Source organism: Dasypus novemcinctus, chromosome 2 (assembly GCF_030445035.2).
Source record: "Dasypus novemcinctus isolate mDasNov1 chromosome 2, mDasNov1.1.hap2, whole genome shotgun sequence".
In the NCBI taxonomy this organism is placed as follows: domain Eukaryota; kingdom Metazoa; phylum Chordata; class Mammalia; order Cingulata; family Dasypodidae; genus Dasypus; species Dasypus novemcinctus.
In genome coordinates, this window is record NC_080674.1 from 44,414,369 (window position 1) to 44,438,704 (window position 24,336).

A 24,336-nucleotide genomic window follows, 5' to 3' on the forward strand; every position below is an offset into this window, starting at 1 on the left:
CTTAACTGATGAACAAAAGTTCTGAATTTTTTATTTCTACACCCTACTGTTTTAAACTGTCCTTATTAATCTCTTCTAATCAGGGACTTGGCAAAAAGTTCAGATGAGATAATTTGAAGGTCATTGGAGTTGAAGAAAGGTGTGAGATGTTTGGGTACCTGGTTGAAGCACCAGGAAGTGAGTTACCTTTTTCTAAGGTCATTGTGCCTTATAATTTGATAATTATCAATATCTCCTGACCAAGGAGTCTGGAAAGCCTTTGGGATTATTGAGAATGTGGACTTCAGAGCATAACTCTTGGGGAAGACGAAGGCTTTCAAGGCCTCTGCTCTAATGAGTATTGCCTCTTACAAATAAAACTAGGAGGGGAGCACCCTAAGGAAAGCATTGAAGAAATTTTCACTGTGTTCAGAGTAGTGGAAATCTCCTCTTCCTCAGTAAAAACAGGAAAATTATGATTATCACTTCATATTTCTGAGCTTCCTCAGAGTGTGGCAAGAATATAATGAACTCTGCTGAGAAGGAGGCACCATTCACAGGCTATTTGTAATGCTTTCCCTCAGGTTTTATATCTCTAAAGTGGATCTATCCTGGTGGTAAATTGACCTCAGGGGACCTATTGAAATTGTCACCTCATGGTGATAGTCAAGTGTTGAGACTGGCATGGATGAGATGGTCTTAGTCCTTTTCTTCCCCCATCTTCTTCAGAGGCCCAGGATTCCTGCCCCAAACTCCATATAAACTTGCTTTCACCAAAGGATTTGCTATCAATCATATATACTTCAGAAAAAAATATAGACACTCTATGAGTCACTACTCTTCGTCATTGCCTTTTGAGAGGTAGAAAGAGAGTGATTTTAGGAGTCTAACCAACTGGACTTGGATCCAGCTTTGGCAATAGTTTATAACGTTGCATAAATTATTCAAATTTTCTGAGTCTTTGCTTTCTCCATGTATCTCATATTGGTTGCTGTATGAATTGAGATAATGTATACACAAAGAGAAACTTCCATGGAACTTAGCACTTAATAAATACTCAGGAAAAGCTAGCTATTATTTTGTGTCTTACAGGATCAGTGATTCTAATTGCCTAATTTTAAAGACAGAATTAATTCAATATTAAAGTAACGAGACCCAAACAGAAGAAAGTTTTAATTTTTTTAGTCCTTCTTTTTCTTTTCTTTCTGTTTTTCTCATTACTGACCTAGTAGCTATTTTAGCTATTTAAGGCATTGTGGGGTTTTTTTTAAGCTTGAGTTTATATTTGAGCTTTCTATCTCAGAATATAAAATATTTGGTTCAGAACATGTCAAAAAATCACATCAATGTGCTTACATGAATGGACTCCCTCAAGTGAAAATGAAAAATTCACTGCAGTGCAAAATATTTATTATACTGTTGAAGTCCATCACATTAATTACATGTTTTCTTTCCTTTTCCTTTTAGATTGCTTGAACCACATTGTTTTTCTTTGTCTTTGGTTCCAACAGAATTCTGTCCACCACCTCCTGCCTTGAAAGATGGATTTGTTCAAGTTCGTTATTTTTTTTCTTTTACATTTACTTTTTGTCCCAAGTTCCATCTCTTAACCGATGTCATAATCTATTTCTTTTTTCCATGGTGAAACAGAGCTAAAAATATTTTATGTGAGCATGTTAGTTTTAATGATGAGGGTTTTTGTTTGTGACTTTTCTTCTTTGGCCCGAGGTGATTAAAATTCTGCAGAAGCTTGTATATCTTCTGTGGTAAGGAAAATCAATATTGCTGCCCAGTGAATTAGAAATGTAATCATGCCACAGGGTCACTAAACATTTCCACTTTGGACATTAAATTAGGAACCTACAAGGAAGTTCCTCAATTTAAAGAACTTTCTTTATTCTTGCCACTGAAAGAAGCCTTGATTTGGGGCCTTGGAATGGAGTATTAGTTTTATTCCTGGAGCCAGTAAGACATTTAGCCAGTGTCTGGTGAGATATAGGTTATTGTACTTTGAGCAAGTTTCTTACTGAGGAATGAACAAGAATCACCTACCACTTGTCATTCTAGGGGATTTTCCTGGTTCGGTGGCTGTATTAGCCTGCCAAAGGGATGCTGATGCAAAGCACCAGAAATCTGTTGTCTTTTAAAAAATGGGTATTTATTTGGTGTAAAAGCTTACATTCCCAAGGCCATGGAAAGTCCAACTCAAGGTTGCTTTCTCACCAAAGTCAGCTGCCATGTGTTGAATGAAGCAAGATGGTGGGTGATCTCTGCCTGGTCTCTCTTCTCCTTTGGGCTTCCTCTTCCTCTTGAACTCTGTGAGCCCAGGCTCTTGAGGCTTTGTGATTAAGTGATACTGTAGTCTCTTCTCTCCTGTCATAGGGCTTGTTTTTTTCAGGGCCTTTTATATCAGTCTCAGCTATTTTCTCTTCCCAGTCTCAGCTGTAAGTTACCAGGCAAAATGTCTCATCTCTCCTTGGGGCCTCAGCTGCTTGAGCCTCCTCCTTACTATCACATGGGAGGATGTGTGTCTGTCTTTCTTGCTCATTTTTTGTGTCTATGTGTACCCAGTTTATTTTTACTTTTATTTTCTTAAAGATTTTTAAATTTATTTCTCTCCCCTCCCCCTTCCCCATTTGCCCACTCCCCCATTGTCTGTTCTCTGTGTCCACTAGCTGTGTGTTCTTCTGTGTCCACTTGCATTCTTGTCAGCAGCACCGGGAATCTGTGTCTCTTTTTGTTGCACCATCTTGCTGCATCAGCTCTCCGTGTGTGCAGTGCCCCTCCTGGGCAGGCTGCACTTTTTTTGCACAGAGTGGCTCTCCTTGCAGGGTGCACTCCTTGCAAGTGGGGCTCCCCTATGCCCTCAGGGGACACCCCTTCGTGGCATGGGACTCCTTGCACACATCAGCATTGCACATGGGCCAACTAACCACATGGGTCAGTAGGCCCTGGGTTTGAACCCTGGACTTCCCATATGGTAGGCGGACACTTGGACACTCGTATCAGTTGAGCCAAATCCACTTCCCTGTATCCAGTTTATATCAGACCTAGCAAGGGGGTGGGAACTCAAACTGAGTCTCACCCTCTGATATAATCAATCAACAGCCCAAAGCAATCTTATCAAATAATCTAATCAAAGGCCCTTGACCTGAATTTAATGAAATCAAAGGGTATCACACCCAGAGGCCTAGATTAGTTTACAAACATAATCTCTTTCTTTTTGGGATTCATAAAATAATCTCAAACTGCCACAGAGGCTTTACTCCTTATTAGGAGGAGCCTTTGGCCCAAGCCGCCAGGAAGTCTCTTGATGATTCACAGAGGGTATATTTTTTAGGATTTTCAGGATTCTCTCAGTGCTGCAAGGCTTGCTTTCTTCATGAAGAGTTTTGCTTCTCAAATTCCATACTCTTGCGCATAGGCTATACTCACTGAGAGTTTGCTGAAGTTTCCCCAAAGTAGGTCTTATTGGGAGATGGAAGTGGTGTATGTGTTTGTGTGTGTGTGTGAGTATGTACACTGGAGAGAGAAAGAGAGCAAGAGAGCAAACGAAAACATGCACAAATGAGCCCTAGGCTCTTAAAGACCCAAACTGTTCCCCGAAATTTACTACTCCACGTGAAGGTCCTGAGGGAGACATGTCCTCAGAGTATAAGGCCAAGGAAACTCATATACTTTATCAAACCATGAACTTGTCCCAAACCCCAGTCATGATATGCTTTCTGAAGAGCTAGGGGATTCCAAATACTTCTCCATGGACTGTCTTCATCAGAGCTGCCCAGTGAACTGAAAAATAGAGATTCCTGCCTCTCATTTCTGATTGAAAAGGGCTGGGCATCTGTATTTTTAAAAAATGCTATGAGTGGTTCTGATATAGAGCCAAGTTTGGACACTGTTGAGTTAGATTTCCCCATGTGGAATTCCCTCAGCAAGGTAGAGGCAAACCTTGGGGCTAGAATCAGAGTACATGAAAATGTCCTTCTCTGCCCCATTTTCCTCAAACCTGGGCCTTCTGTTCCCTACCACTTCTATGACTGAGTCAGTCTGGGCCAGGAGAAGCAGGACTGACAAGGAAAAGAAGCATACACCAGGAAATTTGTTTGCAGTGCCTACTGCAGAGCTGGAGTAGATAAAAGCTCTGAACCCTGGCTTAGGCTTGAGTTTCTTCATCATCTCCTTAGGTGGGAGAGAACCAGAATTGTAAGGGAAAGAAGCAAGACCCCAAATGAGCATGATTAACCCCTCACAGTTTCAGAATTCAAATCATGATTAACCCCTCACAGTTTCAGAATTCAAATTTCTTCTCATTTTTCCATCTCAGCTCACCTCTGGCACTATAAGCTAGTGAAATGTCCTTGAATCTGTTTGTACCAGCAGCACTTCCCTGGCATGATGGGGTGGGAGGATGAATGGAAGCAGATCAACATTATGCTGAACATTTCTGGCTGTTCATTCTGGCATTTATTAGGCAGTATGGCCAATGAACAGCCCATAACCTCTTTTTTAAATTGTTTTATTTGGGAAAGTACTTCTTGCAAAAGGGCGACTGCAAAACACAGAGATCTCTGCAACAATTACTTGTTTTTTTTTAAAGTGAAAGAACGGATGGGATCCAAGGAGCCAAAGCAGTAGATGGACAGATCAGGAGCATCTCCAAGCTCTTTTCAAGAAATAGAGCAACAAAATGCAAGGCTACAGTTTCTGATTAAGGAGTTCTTCTAACAACTTAACTTTAGCTTGCCTTGTGGATGACCACCCCACACCCTTTAATGGAAAAGTGTGACTTATTACTGCAAACCAATGACTCCACTACAATAAACACCTTAGAAAACTAGTTTTCAATCACATCTGTCTCTTTGCAAAGCTCAGGGGTAGCAGGAGGCACCCCCCCCCACACACACACAAAACACAAAAACTTTCAAAAAGTACCTGGACTGGAAAGGCTAGGAGATTATAACCATTAAATACAACTGTGTATCCATAACCTCTTAACATGAAGGGAAGACTGACAGAGAAGTTTCAAAAGTATAATGACTACCATTTCCTAAAAATACAAGGGAAAAGAAATTACTTGGACAGTGTCCATTAAAGTAATTGCAGTTAAATGCTTAGCACAGTTATTTTGGAAGTAATCGATAAACTGTAGTGTAGTGGCATTAGTACCTTTATTGCAGTTACTGGTGGTATCTGTGTTGTTGACTAGGATTCTACTGGAGAAAAGTAATTTTTTAGACAAGCTTTTAACTCAGTTATTTGAATGTAGGTTTCCAGATAATTTAAAGAAGGTATGATTTCCAGGTAAAATATATCTAAAGAAACATTTTGATAATGTAAAACAGAGAAGCCCTACCCTTTTCCATCTTTTATTTTTATTTAGAGTGAAGGTGCCAAGTTTCCTGTTGGGAAAAACATAGTATATACTTGCAAAGAAGGATATTCTCTTATTGGAGACCCAATTGCCAGATGTGGAGAAGATTTAAAGTGGATTGTTGGAGAAATGCAATGTCAGAGTGAGTTGTCTCAGTTGTGGTATATAATTTAAGATAGGCCAATAATGTGTAAGAGAATCAATCAAGATAAATAACTGTACACCATATGCCCCATGTCTTGATCAATCTTTCTTGAGAGGCAGGTACGATCCAGTCCAAGTTTCAGGATTTCCCTGAAGAAGCCCTCAGCATTCTCTAGTTGGTAATGCTCCAGTCAGGGAGGATAAATTTTATTACAATCTTAAAGTGTCTGTTGCAGACTAAAATAGACCAGGGTGCTCACTTTAGGCTATGACCACTAAGACATTCTCTAAATTATTAGGGGTGCACCACAACCAATCTACTTCCTTAAGTTATATGGATTCTACTATGTTCAGGTCTAGGTATTGGAGTAAGTGCTTCTGCATGTCAGACCACCCCCCAGACTACTCTCTGACTTCCATCTTGGTTGGTTGCTGAGTAGATAGATCAACAGAGCTGAAGGCATATATTATTTCTAAAGCAGTTGGTCATGCTTTGTGAGGGAAGTCATAGTGTACATGAACATTTTTCTTTGGTGTATATACCTAATGCTGAAATTTCTGGGTCATGCATTTGGATTTAGTAGATGCTGCTAAATAGTGTTCAGTTGGTTTCAGCAATTAATATTCCCACAAGAAGTCTGAGAAGTCAATAGATCTTTGTAGCCTCACTAACATTTTTCTAGTTTCTAAAAATTTTAGCTATACTGGTAGAGTCTGTAGTGATACTTATTTTTTAAAAATCTTTTTCTAATGACAAATGTTGTTAAGTATATTTTCTTGTGCATATTGGCCATTTGGATATCCCCTTTGCTTATTTTTCTAATTGGCTTCTTTTCCTTCCTGATTTATAGTATCTCTCTCTCTCTCTCTCTCTCTCTCTCTCTTCCCCCCACCTCCCTCCCAGTCTCTCTCTCTCTCTCTCTGTCTTCTGGAGTCCATGAGTGAAATAGAATATAAGTATTCACTATTCAGGTGTTAATAAAACCAGAAGTTTGTTCTTTTTAAATAAGATATTAAATTTATAACAAGATTATTATCAATAATTGTTATTAATAATCAGATTAATAAGATACATCTGCCTGAGGAGCTTCCTTTCTTTTATCATAAATCTACTGGTGGAAAATTGCCTATAAATTCTGTTCCCCAGACAGTGTCTTTATTTTGCCTTCATTTTTTCTTAATGATTTCATTTATTTATTTCTCCCCATCCCCTCATTGTTTATGCTTGCTGTTTGTTAGTTGTTTACTCCTCTTCCTCTTTTTTTTTTTTTTTTAAGGAGGCACCAGGAACCCAAACCAGGGCCTCCCAAGTGGGAGGGAGGCGCCTAATTACTTAAGCCATCTCTGCTCCCTGCTTTGTTGTATCTCTCATTTTCCTCCTTGTGTCTCTTCTTGTGTCATCTTGTTGCATCAGCTTGCCATGCCAGCCCATTGCATCAGCTCACTGTCTTGCTTGTCTTGTTTAGGAAGCACCGGAAACTGAACCCAGGACCTTCCATGTGGTAGGTGGAGCTCAATCACTTGAGCCACATCCGCTTCCCATATTTTGCCTTCACTTTTGAAGTATATTTTTACTGGATAAGAAATTCTAGGTTAGCAGGTATTTTCTTTAAGACCTTTGAAGTTATCACATTGCTTTTGACTTCATTGTTTTCTAGTGAGAAGACAGCTGTCAGTCTTACCGTTTCTTCTTTGGAAATCATGTCTTTTTTTCTCTCGCTGCTTTGAAGATTTTTTTTAGGGGGGCGGTAGGGTGGGTGGGTCTTTGTTTCTCAGCAACTCAATCCTGAAATGCCCACATATGATTTTCTTTGTATTTATCCTGGTTGATGTTTAAAGAACTTCTTAAATCTGCACATTAATGTTTTTTTGTCAGTTTTAGAACATCTTGATCATTATAAACTCAAATTTTGCTTCTGCCCTATTCTTACACACCTCTCCTCATGGGACTCATATTGCACATATTTTAGACCACTTGATTTTTTTACATTATTTTCTTTGTTTTCCATCTTTTTCTCTCTGTCCATTTTTCCAAATATTTCCAATTGACCTATCTTTCAGTTTATTCTTTGTATAGTTGTGAATTATTTGCTAAGAGCTTGAGTTCTTAATTTCATGAATCTCATTTTTCAATTCTAGGTGATTCTTTTGTTTCTATTCTTTTTTTTTTTTTTTTGTACTTTCTAATTCTCTGATAAAATTCTCCATCTTGTCATTTTCCCCCCAACATATTAATCACAGTTATTTCAAGGACTGTATCTGTTAACTGTATTATCAGGATCTCCATGGGTCTATTTCTAGTGTCTTTTTTGTTGTTGTTGTATTTGGTAAATACTAACATTTTTAAAAAATTTATTTATTTATTTCTCCCCACGCCCTCATTGTTTGCATTTGCTGGATCTGTTTGTTGTGTGCTGGTCTTTTTAGGAGGAATCAGGAACCAAACCTGGGACCTCCCATGTGGGAGGGAAGGGCCTAATTTCTTGAGCCACCTCCACTCCCTGCTTTGTTGTGTCTCTCATTATGTTTTCTTCCTTGTGTTTCTTGTTCTGTCATCTTGTTGTATCAGCTCGCCACGCCAGCCCATTGTGTCAGGTCACTATCTTGCTCATCTTCTTTTAGCAGGCTCCAGGAACAAAACTCAGGACCCTCCATGTGGTAGGCAGAAGCACAATCACTTGAGCCACATCAACTTCCCAATTCTTATCTTTTTGAATGTTTGATTAGTTTTGATTGAGTGCCAGACATTATGTGTGAAAAATTGAAGAAATAATTTCAAGCTTTGGATGATGTTATCTCCCTCCAGAGACGTTTTAGATTCATTTCTGGAGGGAATTTAAGGTGGAATCCAGGGTTTGAGCTATTTTGAAACTGGGCTTCAGTGTTCATAAGGCTTTTTTTTCTTCCTGGTTTACTTTTACTCCTAGGGTTTAACTATTAAGAGACCCTGACCAAAAGTACTAGATGTCTACCTGAACCTCTCATTTTTTACAGGACTGGCTCGAATTTTGGACCCCTTAGCCTAATGACTGTCAAAAATCCTCCTCAACTTTTCAGCCTCTAGGCTGGAGCTTTCTTCTCAATTCATCAGGCTTTCAGTACCATATTTTTTTCAAATTTACAAATACCCCGAATATTAAAATATTACCACATGTTGTCAGAATCATTTTAGGCTTCCCTTCTTTCTGGAATCTTAGACCTTCAAACTTTTACTGCCATAGTAGTTCTCTGATTCTCTCAATTTTTTCTTTTAACTTTTTACAGATTTGCTACTTGTTCTTGGTAAGAGAAAGAGTGTGAAGCCAGCAATTTTGTCATGGCCAGAAGCAAACAAATTCAAATGCTAGATTTTTAACTTCTTGAGGGCAGAATATGTGACTTGTACTTTGTGTCCCCAGCAGCAATATGCACCATATTTGGCAAAATATAAGCATTCAATAAATGCTTTTATGAATGAATGAATGTGTTCTCTGCTGAAAATGATGGAGAAATAGAGCAGTATTTTGTATAATATTGTCCAAAATCCATTAGGGAGACTGCCAAGATTTTTTTTTTAAATCATGAGCCCTCCTGATTTGTTTTCCATAGATCTTCATATTTTTCATTTTTCTCTTTTCTTTTTCCAGATAGAAGTTTGAACTAATGATTGTAATTGAGTAAGAAAGATCAGAGATGGGAAACCAAAAACATTTAACATTATGGTTACAAATTTAAAATTGGTCCTTTAAAAAAATTCAGACAGCAAATGATCTAACTGGACATATGCTAATGATATGCAAATAAAGTTGAATATGGCATTTGGGGAAATTCTGATGGATATCACCAGACCAGAGAGTTAAGCTGAAGCTGTGAAAAGTCTGGTTTTAACAACAGGCTGGGTTTTAAAACTATGTGCTTGTAAGATTATTCATTTTAAATTGTCATATTGCTTTGAGGACAGGTGTGGGAGGCTTGGGAGTTGTTTTGGATTTTGGTAATTCATTTGTCAATGTTTTAGATTGATACAGGCTGCCTGGTCAGTATGCCAGAAATGGGATGGCTTTTGTAATGGGGATTTGTTAGCTTATAAGTTTACAGTTATAAGGCCATGAAAGTGTCCAAATTATGGCATTATTAGGAGATGCTTTCTCCCAAGCTGCAGCTGTGGATGATCAGGCATGTGGCAGCATCTGCTTGTTCTCCCCTCTCCTCCAGACCTTGTTGCTTTTAGCCTCTGACTTCAGTGGCTCCTCTTTGTCTCTGTTTCAGTGATTTCAGCTTCTGGCTCCTGGGGCTTTCTCTTTCAGCTTCTGGGTGTTTCTGTCTCTTCATCCTCCTCCTTTCCATTTATTAAGGACTCCAGCAAGAGGACCAAGACCCACCCTGGGTTATGACCAACTGAAGTAATCTAATCTGATCCTCAACTGAATCTAATCCAGTCAAAGGGCCCCACACCCACAAAGTTGGACCAATTTAAGGAACATGATTCTCTGGTATCCATAAAAAACTCAAACTACCATAGTCCACTACATACCAGCCACTTTAAGAGTAAACTTACCTCTTTCTCCTGGTCCTTTAATGTTGGGAAAAAGGAGATCAGCTATATTAGCACCAATCAAAGCTTTTTTTTTTTTTTTAAAGATTGTTTAGAAAATCAATGACTCTTGTATTCTGCTCCCTTTTATCTTTAGAAATAGCCTGTGTTCTACCCAAATTGATGGGTGGCATACAGAGTCATCCCCTCAAGAATTTCTATGCCGTTGGCGAGAAGGTGACCTTTTCCTGTTCAGGTGGCATGTCCTTAGAAGGTCCCTCAACCTTTCTCTGTGGGTCCAGCCTTAAGTGGAGTCCTGAGATGAAGAATGCCCAGTGCGTGCAAAAAGGTGAGTCACTCCCTCTGTCTGTCAGAGAACACCTGTGCTCAGGTAAGTAAGCATCCTGGGGCCGTCCTTCCTGGCACTTTAACACCATCAGTGCCCTCTATGAAAAGGAGCTAAGTTTGTAGTCTGAGTAACATACTTTTTTTTCACATGGCACAGACAGACTCATGGAATACATTAAAAGACAAGAATAGGGAGTGGAGGTGGCTCAAGGGATTGTGCACCTCTCTGCCATATGGGAGGCCCTGGGTTTGGTTCCTGGTGCATCCTGAAAAAAAAGAAGAGCAGATACAGAGAACACACATGAACAGACACAGGGAGCAGACAGTGAGCACAAACAATGAGAGGGGAAATAAATAAATGAATAAAATAAATCTCTTAAAAAATAAAAGACAAGAATAGTTTTGGTGATAATAAAACTTTTACTTTAAATCCTCTGTATGAATTATTAACTTTATAGCTGCTATGGTGCCAAAAAAATGATTTTTAAAAACTGGTTTTTTGGAAAACGGACTTTGGCCCAGTGGTTAGGGCGTCCGTCTACCACATGGGAGGTCCGCGGTTCAAACCCCGGGCCTCCTTGACCCGTGTGGAGCTGGCCCATGCGCAGTGCTGATGCGCGCAAGGAGTGCCCTGCCACACAGGGGTGTACCCCGTGTAGGGGAGCCCCACGCGCAAGGAGTGCGCCCCGTAAGGAGAGCCGCCCAGCGCGAAGGAGGGAGCAGCCTGCCCAGGAATGGCGCCGCCCACACTTCCCGTGCGGCTGACGACAACAGAAGCAGACAAAGAAACAAGACGCAGCAAAAACACACAGAAAACAGACAACCGGGGGAGGGGAGGGGAATTAAATAAATAAATAAATAATAAATCTTTAAAAAAAAAAAAACAAAAAACAAAAAAAAACTGGTTTTTGGTTTCTTCCTGTTTATTTTGTTTTTTTTTCCCCCTGTACTTGTACTAAGTACAGATGATATAATTTAAACGAAATTCTGTATGTTTTATTTCTGGGTTTTCAAAGAGTTTATAGGTATTATTAAAATAAAAAAAAATTTGAAAATTTAAGACATTTAACAATAAAAAGCAAAAGTTACCAAAGGAAAAGAATTGTACTTCATGAACTTGTTCTCTTATTTTCAATATTACTTGTAAAGAAGTTTTAGATTTAAATTTACAGAAAAATTATACCAAAGCATAGAGAATTCCTATATAACCCACACACATAGTTTCCTCTGTTTTGACATCTTAGATTAGTGTGGTGTATTTGTTACAGTTGATGAAATAATATTGAAGCATTGCTACTAACCAAAGTGTATTGTTACATTAGCATTTACACTTTGTGCTGTACAGTTCCATAGACCTTGACAAAAGCATAATGTTATATGTCCATTATCACATTATCATACAGAAGAATCTTCCCACCCCAAATATGTCTTTTGTTCTACCTATTCATCCTATCCCTTCCCTTCTAGACCCCTGTCAACCACCATCTTTATATCAATTGAACTTGTTCTTTTTTTGTGTGAAATGTTTTTTTATTTTTTTTTATTTTTAAAGAAGCTTTAGATTATATAAATGTTACATAAAAAAATAAGGGAATTTCCATATACCCCACCCCCTCCCCTTCCAACACTTTTCCACATTAACATCTTATATTAGCATGGTACATTTGTTACAATTGATGAACACATATTGAAGCATTGCTACTAACCATAGAATATAGTTTACACTATAGTTACACTCTGCCCTACACCATTTTATAGGTTTTGACAAAATGTGTAATGGCCTGTATCCATTATTGCCATGTCATGCAGGACAATTCCAATGTCCTGAAAATGCCCCCATGTTACACTTATTCTTCCCTCTCCCTCTCCTCAGAACCTCTAGTCACCACTATCTTTATAGCAATGATACAAGTTCTTCCATTGCTAGAATAATAAGTCTATAAAAGAATAATAATAAGTCTACTTTCATCCATTATTCATTCCCCAATCTTGAGAACTTTGGGATGGTGATGCCCACTCTGTTTCTGATTGAGAGGGGCCTCAGATCCCATGGGGCAGATGGGTGGAACTGTCTTGCTTACCACTGCAGCTACTCTTTGTTCCTTGGGATGGGTGCTGTCCATCACCATCTCCATGTTAGTTGTCCTGGGTGAGTCCAATGAACTGGAGAGTAGGTGTTACAACTCTGCTGAGATTTGGGACTCAACTGGCACAAGAACAGACCAAAGATTTAAGTCTCTGGGATGTATACTTAATAAGTATAGTGCTAATTATAGGTTCAAATAAAAGGGGCAGAAGAGACATGTGTATGGAAATTATAAATGAGTCTAACTCTGTTACACTGTGGAGCCTATATTCCAAAGTAAGGCCCACGGACAGGGTGCCAAATTCCTGAGTTTGTCTGCCCTGCTTATAGTCTCTGGATGCCTCCAGAGCTCTCAGGAGCCCTCCTATTGGAGGTACTGTTTACTGTGGCAGTCAATGAGATCCTGCTGAGATGTGTGTAAGTGTAACCTCTGGAATGACCTCCCAACTCACTTTGAAATCTCTTAGCCATAAAAATTCACCTGTATTTAATATTTTCCCCTTTGGTCAAGGTCTTTTTCCAAATGCATTGCTAGTGGGTGCTTGGTAATGATCCCTTGGTGCCAGGGAGGCTTATTCCTGGGAGTCATATCCTATGCAAAGGGGAAGGTAGTGAGTTTATATGCTGAATTTGGCTCAGAGAGAGGCCACATTTGAGCAACAAGGAGCCTTTCAGGAGGTAACTCTTAGGGAATATATATTAGGTTAAGTTTCAATTTCACAAGCAGATGTTCATAAGTATAATCATCAATATCAAGGGCCTGACATAATGGTCCATCTTCCTTCACTAGGCACTGCCGATGTACTTGGGAGATTCTTGCTATTCTATTAGAGAACATTGTAGGAGTCCCCAGGATGGGAATTTAATATTCTTTTCCTTGTTGTTTGGGTCTCCATTCACCATGACAACACTCCGTGAACACATGATCATATACTTATGCCTTAGAAACATGTCCCAGGTGCTCCCTTCCCACCCATCCCCCCTCACCACAACAATGATCTTCCCCTGTCACAGTTGTGACCCTTCTGTGATCCAAAACCTCTCCAAAAACAAAGGCAAAAAAAAAAAAACACAAAAAAAACAAGTAGAGTTATTAAGAAAATAAAATAATTTTAAAAATAAAAAATGAAACATAAAAATAAAAAATAGAAAAACAATTTGAAATAAAAATATTTTATACATTGTCTTTCATCACTGTAAGATCTGTTATCTTATATGTACAGTGACAATTTCTTCCATATGTTATGAATGAACATATTCATAATAGTTTTGAACACCAGGCAAAATAAAGTGGTCTTTTAAGAACCTTAGGTAAGAAGGGATTTAGAAAATCAAACTATTTCTTTTTAGAAAGAAATATTTGAGATGGGGTGGATTTGTTTTTAATACAATCCCCTATTCATTATTTGTTTGCATGTTTAAAATACATGGAAAATAATATATTTATAACAAAAACAAGAAAGAAGAAAAATTCAGTTGTGTGTTATTTTATATAATATTCTCATTTTCTCTAATATATGTTTTTAAATTCACTGCTGAAATTTGTCTTTCAATAGTGAGGAGGAATTACTGAATTCTATGTGTGATACATTTAGGTGAACCAAATGTTTACAACTAAAAGAGAGAACAAGCTACAGGGAGCACTCTGTTACTAATGAAGTGATATGGGCTGCAGTGTTAAATAGATGATAGGGGCTAGAATGGCATAGGAGCATATCTGTTGGAAGGCCTTGCCTGCCAGTCTTGATGTGCTCTTTAGCTGTCAAGACCATCACTGAAAGACAATTTGTTTTGTCTTCTACATATGCTGAAACATAAATACAAGTTAATTTGGGAGTATTTAGAGTACCAATAATCCCCAAATTAAAGAGAACAATACACATTTGATGAGGATGCACTTTTGTTCTCAATGAAACTATGTACTTGTCTTTTTAAACTATCTGTTTAAGTCATTTTTATAGCATAATTTCATATGAATTTTCTCCCCCTTTGTGGAAAATACTATTAAAGCAGATTTTTAATTAAGGATGTTTTTCAGACAAGTTTTTTCTGAAGACATGGATAACACTAATTACTACCCTTAAGATAAACTTATAACAAAGTCCTGGTTTGTTAGCCTCCAAAGTTGTTTTAAATTTTGGTGTTTCAAAATACCTGCAGTTTTGGTATTTAGTCTTATATGATGCTATTTGGTTTTAAAATAGCAAAGATACTTAACCTACATGGGACTTAAGAGCTTATTTATTTGATCAACCAATCTATGAAGATAAGAAAGCTATATTCTTTGATGCAAAAGTCCTTGGTTTAGGAATTCTAGAAATGGTTTTTCAGAAAGAAAAAACAACTTTTTGAAAAAAACTTAAAATCTGAAATTTTAGCTTTATCAATGATAAGCAAATACATTTCTAAATCATAATATAGAACTAATTTATTCTGCGTTATCACTAAACTTTAGCTTTGTTAAATCTAGAGCAGAGTTTCTTAACCACAGCATCACTGACATTTTAGGCTGGATCAAGCTTTGTTCGGGGCTGTCCTGTGCATGGCAGGGTGTTTAGCAGCATCCCTGGTCTCTACCCACTGGATGCCTGTAGCACCCTCCAGTTGTGACAACCAACATTTCTCCACGCATTGCCAAATATCCCCTAGGGGCCAAAAGTACCCCTGGTTGAGAAGCATTAATCAAGATACCATTTTTAAAAGTTGCTTATTTTGGATTAATTTTAGATTTTCAGAAAAGTTGCAAAAATAGTTTCCATACACCCTTCACTCTGCTTCTCCTAAGATTTTATCTTATACAACTTGACATAACTTGGTCAAAGCTAAGGAATTAATATTGGTACAGCGCTCTTGACCTTACTAGAAACTTCATTCAGAAAACATCAGTTTTCCCACTAATGTCCTTATGTTCTAGGATCCAGTTCAGAATACCACATTGCTTTTAGGATAATGCCATTTTTAAGAGATGTGTTTCCAGAATGAATATTGATTATAGAAATTGCTGGAGATGGCAGGCATGCTTCAAATGGCCAACATTTTTGCAAGTCTATAAACTGTTCATGAGACTGTAATTCAATGTATAAAGCACTTACACTTTCCAAAGTAAAGTATTCTATAGTTTGTATATCCATAAAATTATGCTCTTCAGATAAACTGCTTTTAAAGATATATCAAATAGGCATCTAGTTTTTGATGCAAAAATATATTCCATTGTCTCCATTGTAATGAAGCTGGCAGGAGGTGGAAATATTGGCTTATTTTAGATTCCTTACATTGCAGGTTGGTATGGCTGAGTTAATGACTGTCATATTATGCTCTTGAAAGCTGGACCATGATGTTTGGCTTTCAAAACTGAATGATAGTTGATTTTTATCATTTTGTACAAAAGGGAAAGTAATGGAAGGACTTTTATTAGTGAAAATACCTCTGGATATTCATTCACTGTTGAGGAGAGACCACTTGGACATTTACATGTAAGAGATTATTATACATCTCCTTGGGATAGTAGGGAGTTCTCCGGGCATAGGTCAAGTTATGTTGCTGCTTTCTGTCCTATTATGGTTTATAAGCACCACCTTCTTGGGAGGGAGCCTGATCTACTCACCTTGGATTCAGACAAACCTGGACTTCACTCCTGGCTTGGCCAACTGAGTAAATGTGCCAATTTCCTAACTTTTCTATCTCTCAGTTTCCCCATGTCTTACATGGACATTTGTTATGGAGGATTAAATATTGCAATGTATAAAAAGTGCAAGGAAATGGTGGCTATTATAAATTAAAGTATAGGAATGGTGCTCCTAGGAGCTCTCTTATCTCTTGTTAAATGTTTTTACAGTGTTTGTTTGTTTGCTTTTTGCTATACAAATTTGTTGCAGTTGAGAGACTTACCTGGTTAAAATGACCTGGTCCAATAATTAAAATGATACATATAAAATTGTTTTTTAAAAAATTTTACCATGAAGAAGCTCTTTTTCTCTTAATGACTGCATCTCTCCTATCCTTTTTCTTTTAGACGCCCCTTTGACACTGGAAGTACCTGAATGTCAGCGCTGGGAGAAAATTCAGAATTCAAGATGTGTTTGTAAAATGCCCTATGAATGTGGGTAAGCTTTGTTGTTGTTTTTTACTCACTTCTGTCAGTTTTATTTTATTCAGGATGAATGGGAAGAAACCTTAGATGCTAGTTTCTGTTAGATTGAAGGCATTGCTTACCAAAGTCATAACAAGGATCTGTGTTTGCATTTCAGCCTGGTCCATACGCTGCCTGTTATTTGCCAGTGGCATTAAGTAGTATCCTAATCTGGCTAGTGAGCAGAGCTAAGGATCACTTGAGTACCACTTGTTCTTTCTATAAAATGGAGCAAAATGACAAAACTGTCCCTTGAGGATTTAGAACTTTAGAGAATTAGGACTGAAATTCCTTTGGGACTTAAATTCTTAAAGCAATACTGATAGAGAAGAGAGTAGCTACTTTTATGATTTTTGAAGCATCTTCTCTAGATTTGCATTATAAGAATGCTGCTCAACTTGAAATCACTCCATTGTCTGAGGATATCTGAAATTGCTACTAGATGTCTGTGTCGTGGTCCTAGTAGGAAAACGTAGCACAATTAAATTAGGACGAGAAGAGGTTTATTAGAGGAATTATTTACGTAAGTGCGGGCAAGGTAAAGGAAATCACAACCCACAGAGCAGTAGCCCTGGACTGCTGATAGCCAGGATATATATCCACTTCCAGACCCAAGGAATAAGAAGAGAAGCATTTATGAAAGCCTGGAGACAAGAGGGCTGTGTGGAGATGACAGCTGAGAAGAAGCTGAGGCCTTTATTTTAGGGACCTCAGGTATCACACAAGAATGAGCCAGGGTTATAAACACTCCAGTGGCACTCTCTTTCTTCCCTCCAGTCTCATTCCTTACTCCCCTTTGGCCAAACCCCCCAGAAGCTAGAGGCTAAGGGGGTCCACTGCTATGGCCAATGCACTGTCAGCTTCCCAGGCAGGATAGAGAAGGGTGAGCAGTGGATCTGGAGTGGCAAACGGGAGATAACCCAGCTCCTGGACTAACTGGTCATCTTCCACATTAAGAATGAAAACACTAACTTACTGACCAATTACTTTGGCTTTCAATAATCTGGCCATCGAAGTCTACACCCAACTCCTTTCACATCTACGGTAGGTAATGGTGATCAGTATGGTGGTACCTGATAATAGTAACTTATAGAGTGAAGGAGAATATAACTAAATGGTGTAAATAGAAATGGTAGTCCGTCAGGTACATTCTGAGATATTAGTCTGACTCCACTGGTATTCACTATTAATCACTGTTTCTTTTGACTCACTTTCAACTTCTTTCTGGTTTCTCCAATTCATTTAGTTTATTTGCAGCCTGTTTATGGATGTGTGTTAACTTTCATATCACTTCATGGTTTAAGATTCTGATAAAGTGGCATTGTAAGGCCTCTGCACTTTCAACTGATCTGAGTAGTTCTGTTTATGATTTAAATAGACGGATTAAAAGACAGATGCAAGGATTTGTTTTTGTTAATTGCATTTAGCTCTTGGTCAAAGAAGAAAATTTTAGAGCTAAATAAAATATGTGAATGTTGGCTCTTTTTGATCCCCTCTGATATGCAAAAGTATGTTAAAATTTAACTCCAGCAGTGTCTTCTTATAGCAAATCATTTAGAACAATGCTTATTTTTATTAGTGAGACTTCTAAAGAGCTAGATTTACCATTTTAGCACCAAAGCTTAGGAAAAAAAGTAAATTTTATGGAAATAATGCTGAAGTATGTTGTAAATATAAATATTTGTAAATATAGCAGAGAAAAATGGTTTCATCTTTCTTTGATGATTCAGAAACATGGATTATTGGACAATGTGTACTACAGACATGAACTCTCAGGGCTGCTGGACTGGGAAAAGCTAATTTCTCCTGCAGTCAGTGGTCCCATTCAATTGTGATCTCTTTGAGCATTTGATCTTTGCTCATTTGATCTTTGCTGATTTTCTGTCTCCTTCCTTCTTATCAATCCACCAACTGTCACTAGCAGACCTTGCCTTCTCTTACTTGCTGCATCTGCTCTGTTCTAGATGAGACTAAATCAAAACTAGATATCTAAGCAGGTGAAAATTGTGTGCAAATAGAGTAATATGCTCATTTTGAAAACCAGAGGGAGTGGGTGGTAAGAACGAAGGGGCTTTGAGTGTCTGTGCTGTCTTTTGCTGAGGGTGATAACAGTGGAGGTACTGAAATCAGAGCCTTGGTTTTCACATCTCATCCTCAGCTTGTAAGAATGGAAATCTTTCACAAATTCTTTTCAGATCCTCCTTGGACGTATGTGCTCAAGATGAAAGAAGCAAAAGAATACTGCCTCTGACAGTTTGCAAGATGCATGTTCTTGGGTGTCGGGGTAGAAATTACACTCTAATGGATGGAGAGAGCTGCACTCTGCCTGCCACAGTTGAGAAAGCTTGTGGTGCATGTCCACTCTGGGGAAAATGTGATGGTAAGGAGCATTTTGTATTTATAGCTATAAGAATGCTAAATCAATAGCACTGAGGGTTTTAAATTAAAAAAAATTATAGTGGTAGCATATGTATATATATATACAAAACATAAAATTTGCCATTTTAACCATTTTGAAGTATACAATTCAGGGGCATTGATTACATTCATAATTTTGTGATACCATGACCACCATTCATTACTAAAACTTTTCTATACTTCAAACAGTGTACCTGTTAAGCAATAATGCCTCACCTGATGCCTCAGCCCCCCTCCAGCTCCTGGCAACCTCTAATCTATTTTTTGTCTCTATGAATTTATTTTAGATATTTCATATAAGAGGAATCATAAAATATTTTTCCTTTTGTGTCTGACTTATTTCACTTACTATAATGTTTTCAAGGTTCATCCATGTTGCAGTATGTATCAGGAGAATCAGAAGTTCATCCTCTTTTCTCGGCTGCATGATATACCCTTTTATATATACATATATATGCACAAACACATTTTGTTTATGAATTTATCTGTTGATGGACTCTTGGATTGCTCCTTCTTTTTGGCTATTTTGAATAATGTTGCTGTGAACATTGGTGTTCAAGTATCTGCTGAGTCCCTGTTTTCAGTTCTTTTGAGTATTACCCTAAGAGTGGAATTGCCAAGTCCTATGGTACTTCCATGTCTAACTTTTGGAGGAACTGCCAAAATGTTTTCCACAGTGGTGCCATTTTACATTCCCACCAGCAATGCGTGAGGATTCCAAATTCTCCACATCCTGGCTGACACTTGTTACTTACTACTGAGTCTTTAAAAAATGTTGTGTCTAGTGTAGTAGTGGATCAAAGCAGATCCCTGAGAATGTCAAAGACAAGCCTGTTCCTAACAGGACAAGCACCTGTCCCTGATGGTCTGAATGTTCTCCAAAACTTCTGTGATTCCCATTCTACCTTCATGATTTTTACTGTCCTTGCACTATCCATATTATAAAAGGAAGCTATGTATCCTTAAAAGGAAAGCTGGTATCTCTTGTCATAAATATCAGATAGCTATAAGAACAAATACAGAAAAGCAAAATAATGTTTTAGAGTCTAGCTAGATACTGCTACTGGCAGAACCCTCTGAACTTGAGGGATGTTCTTTCTTTGTGATAAAGGGTTTAGCAAGTGTTAGTGGGGTGTTAAAAGCATGCTAGTGCCAAACTGACACTTTTCTACTATAGATAATTTAAAGGATTTGAAGGGAACAGAAAGAGGAATTACTTTCTCATGTTGTGATTCAATATTTGAGAATGCTTTATCTAAGGAGCACTTACAATAATCTTGAGTCCCACCAATGGCATGGCACACCTCTGGTACTTTGAGCTGTCTATGAAAGGGGAAGGACTGGGTCACCAGTGCCAAGTCACTGCCCTCGGTCTACTCTCTCTAAATTTGTGTGGTCCATAAGGTCTCTGCCAGCTTTTCAGGCTCCCTCTCTCCCTCTCCTGGTGTGTACCATTGGGCGTCTTTTGCCTCACTCCTGTCACGGTTGTAGCACTGATAATGCACACATCTAACCACAGCTGGGTTCCTCTGGTTTGGCAATCACTATTGTCTGCTGCCTGACCTTGTCACTCTCCTTTTGGAGATGCTTGGCCGGTCAGTTCCAACTGCACGTGTTCAGAGCACAGACGCCTTTCCTCCCCAGATCATTTCTGGTTTGTTTTTATGGGCTATGAAGCCTTTTGCATTTCATGTTCTTGCTCTCAAAGCATGTTTAATAAAAATAATAATTCTCTTCCCTCTCTTCTTCCTCCCCCTCCTTCTCTACATCTTCCCCTTCTCCCTCTTCCTCCCTCACCTTCTTTTTCTTCTCCCTTTCCCCCCTCCCTCCCTCTGCTCTCCTATTTGCTGAGGTCTTCTCATTTGGTTTGGAGATGGAAGGGTTACACTCAAAATCGCCGCTCATTTTTGCAGCAGCACAGAAGAGAAAGCTGGACTTCGATAGAGCGCCCCAAGTGAATCCAACCAGTAAAAAGCCTGGCACCGACCTCAAAATCTATTTACTCCAAGTGACCCAAAACATCTCCACTGCCTGGTCCTACTGCGTAGTTTATTGTACCACCAGAGGCGGGAGGTTTTACAGTTTTCTAATCTCCAAATGGTTACCTTGGAGGTAAGGTCGCTGACTTCCCCCACGGCCACCACGTGCCAGTAAGCCTCTTGCTCTTGTTTTTCCAGCCCAGAGCAACAAATGTGTCTGCCGAGAAGCATCGGATTGTGAGGAAGACGGATTTAGCGTTTGCGTGGACGTCAACGGCAACGAGCAGACCATGACGGAGTGTGAGGCTGGCGCCCTGAGGTGCCGAGGGCAGAGAGTCCACATCGCCCGCATAACGCCCTGCGCTGCGGAGACCTAGGAGGCGCCTGCGTGCGCTCCTCGCCACGCTCTGAATCCGAGAGCCAACTGTAGCCGAGTTAAAGCATCCACATAACCAGGCTCCTTAACTAGCTTTCCAGCAGGAAGGCACATTCTTTCTCCTTCCACCCTTGTGTCCACTTTTTTCCTGAACTTGACGCCACGTGTATAAACACAAACTTATGTTCTTCCAGACATGAAAACCTGAATCCAGATGCCCCCTCCCCACCCAGTGTCGGTGACGATGAAGACCTTTCACGTGTCTTTGCGTGAACTAGCTATGTGTTCTTGGAAACATTGCAAACTTCTCTAGACCTTAAATATTCTTTTCATCTGTAAATTAGAGGATTAGACTGGAGAAACTCGAATGTACCATTCCGCCCTCTAATTCCATTAAGCATGATTGATCGAGCCCATGGGCCAGAAGACACTCTACAAATTGATTAGGAAAGAAGGAAGAGCACAATTGCCTGATTAGGGAGGGTGCCTCCCTCAGTGAAAGGAAATACAAAGGAGGCCTTGAATGAAAAAAGACAGATATAATTATCTCATCCCAAGTAGTAATCTCACAATTCACCTTATTGAATCAAGCACTGGCATGTAGGGATCCCAGGCCCTATTCTTGTCAGGAGATTGAAACACTTAAATGTCAGAGGAGAATTCATCTCATGGTGTGGCCATGGGCCTGCTGTCTGCTTTTTTGTCTGAGAATAAATACAAGTCTTCTTTTGGGGGCTTTCTTTTGTATGTGTCAAACACAAGACAGGCAATTTGCCTTAAAAAAAATTTTTTTTTAAAGGAAGCTTCAGGTCATGCCTGAGCTACTGAGTGATTGTGTATTTGAGAGAACAGTTTCCCCCAGCGTGTACATATTCTGTATTTCTCAGGTGGCATACAGGTAGATCAGTTTGATACATTGGCCTTCTATTTATCCCTTATTCATCTTTCATTAAAGCAAAACAAAACAAAACAAAAAGTAGCTGTGGCAGGTGAAATGAGAGGGTTCAAATGGAATTTAAATTGCTTTTATATACAATAATATCTCTATCTTTTTTCCAAATTCTACTCAATTTAGTCATTTTTTTAAAAGATATTACATTAAAAAAATATGAGGTCCCCATTTGCCCCCATCGCCCCCACCCCACCACTCCACTCCCAATAACACTCTCCCATCATAATGTCACATCCATTGCGTCTGGTGAGTACATCTCCGGGCATCGCTGCACCCCATGTCCCGTGTTCCACACCATAGCCCACACTTTCTCTCGTTCCATCCAGTGGGCCATGGGAGGACATACAACATCCGGCAATTGTCCCTGGGGCACCACCCAGGACAACTCCAAGTCCTGAGAATGCCTCCACATCTCTTCTCTTCCTCCCCTTCCCCGCACCCAGCAGCCACCATGACCACTTTTTCCACATCAATGCCACATTTTCTCAATTATTAACCACAATAGTTCATGAATAGAATATCATTAAGTCCACTCAGATCCTTACTGTATTCCTCCTTCCTGTGGACCTTGGCTTGGTTGTGTCCATTCCACATCTATGTCAAGAGGGGGTTTAGATTCCACATGGATATTGGATGCAATCCTCTTCCTTTCAGTTGTAGGCACTGTAGGCTCCGTGGTGTGGTGGTTGATATTCTTCAACTCCATGTTAGCTGAGTGCTATCTCTGTATTTTTGATACTGATAAATACCTTTCAAAAAAGCTTTATCTAAAAATAACAATAATTAAAACATAGATTGAAGACAGTATTCTTCAGAATTTTTTAGCTTTGTTCTGTGTTTAATTTTAGAGACAATTTCCATAAGGAATGGTTAATGTGTTCTTGTCCCAAGGTTTATGTCTGATTCAGATCCAGCTTTTTATATCAAATTGACCCTTGAGGGAGGATTCAGATACCATACATGAAAGTTATAAGGAGAAAGGTTTAAATAGAAGGAAAACAGTAACATTCAGACAATATTTAGTAACATTCAGATAATAATTAAGGCCAAATGCATTTGTTAGATTTATTATGGAGTTAATTTCTACCCTGGGTAGAGGGGATAGATTAAAAATCCCACGCTCAGATGCAGACCTTGAGACAAGGAGTTGAACAAATAATTCATCTGGGAGGAAATATCTCAGAATCCTTCTAATAATTTCTCCTCTTGACTTAAGCTGAAGTTGGAATCAGATTTCTACTGTGTAAGCACCCATTCTCTTCCCTCCCCCAGTGTAGAGGAAATGGTCAGCATTATCAAATGACATAGAAGAATGAAGTTTGAAAAAAAAACAGCTGGATTTGACAAGTGAAAATTTTAAGATAGTTGTTGCAGCAGTTAGTGAAGGAAAAGTAAAGGATTAATGAATAGTTGGTGGAGAAGGAGGGAACAGTGAATGCAGTTGTACAGAGATACTGTCTTGACATACTGATTTTTGTGCTTTTTTTCCTTTTCTGAAAATTCTTGTACTTGACCTTTCTTCTCACCAGGCAGTATACTCATATCGCCTATGGGAGAATTAGGATCATTGCTGCAGGTCTGTAAGGTCAACTTTAATTTAACTTTAATTAAAAAAAAATGTTTTAAATCTTCCAAAATAAGTTCTTGAACATTTAAAGAAAAGACTTTGAGGAAACCTAGGAGTATGATTTATGCCAGGAAAATAGATTAGAAAGAGAATCAAGGGAGTATGAGGATTCTCCTTGATGACCCCTCCCTCTACCTCAGACCAGGTGAGGGGTCACCTGGGCTAGGATATGATATACCTTGGAGGAGAAAGCAGGAAGCAGTGTAGAGATTAAAGTTGGCTGGCTCTTGGAAAGAACTGGCTGGAGCATTAACCATCACTGACTTCAGGGAGCTACATGGAATCCAAGTCAAGGTCATCATTGACTTTCCTAGGAAATGCTGGCTATCTGAAGTAGAGATGGGAATTCTCTCCCTTGGCCCAATGAGATGTCTTAATTCTAGACCTCAGCTTCCATGGTTTTCCTCTTGAAGC

General features: G+C 38.9%; 1 protein-coding gene across 1 annotated transcript in view; it reads left to right on the top strand.

The window, feature by feature from the left end:
- The window catches only part of C7 (complement C7), a 56,554-nt gene extending 34,482 nt beyond the window's left edge, over positions 1 to 22,072 (top strand). Inside the window, exons 13-18 of the mRNA XM_004448208.5 lie at positions 1,447 to 1,534; positions 5,360 to 5,492; positions 10,165 to 10,356; positions 16,454 to 16,544; positions 18,766 to 18,950; positions 21,166 to 22,072. Of these exons, the coding sequence (XP_004448265.1) occupies positions 1,447 to 1,534; positions 5,360 to 5,492; positions 10,165 to 10,356; positions 16,454 to 16,544; positions 18,766 to 18,950; positions 21,166 to 21,344 (868 nt within the window). The 3' untranslated portion in view covers positions 21,345 to 22,072. The remainder of the gene's footprint in view (positions 1 to 1,446; positions 1,535 to 5,359; positions 5,493 to 10,164; positions 10,357 to 16,453; positions 16,545 to 18,765; positions 18,951 to 21,165) is intronic.
- The last annotated feature ends 2,264 nt before the right edge of the window (positions 22,073 to 24,336 follow it).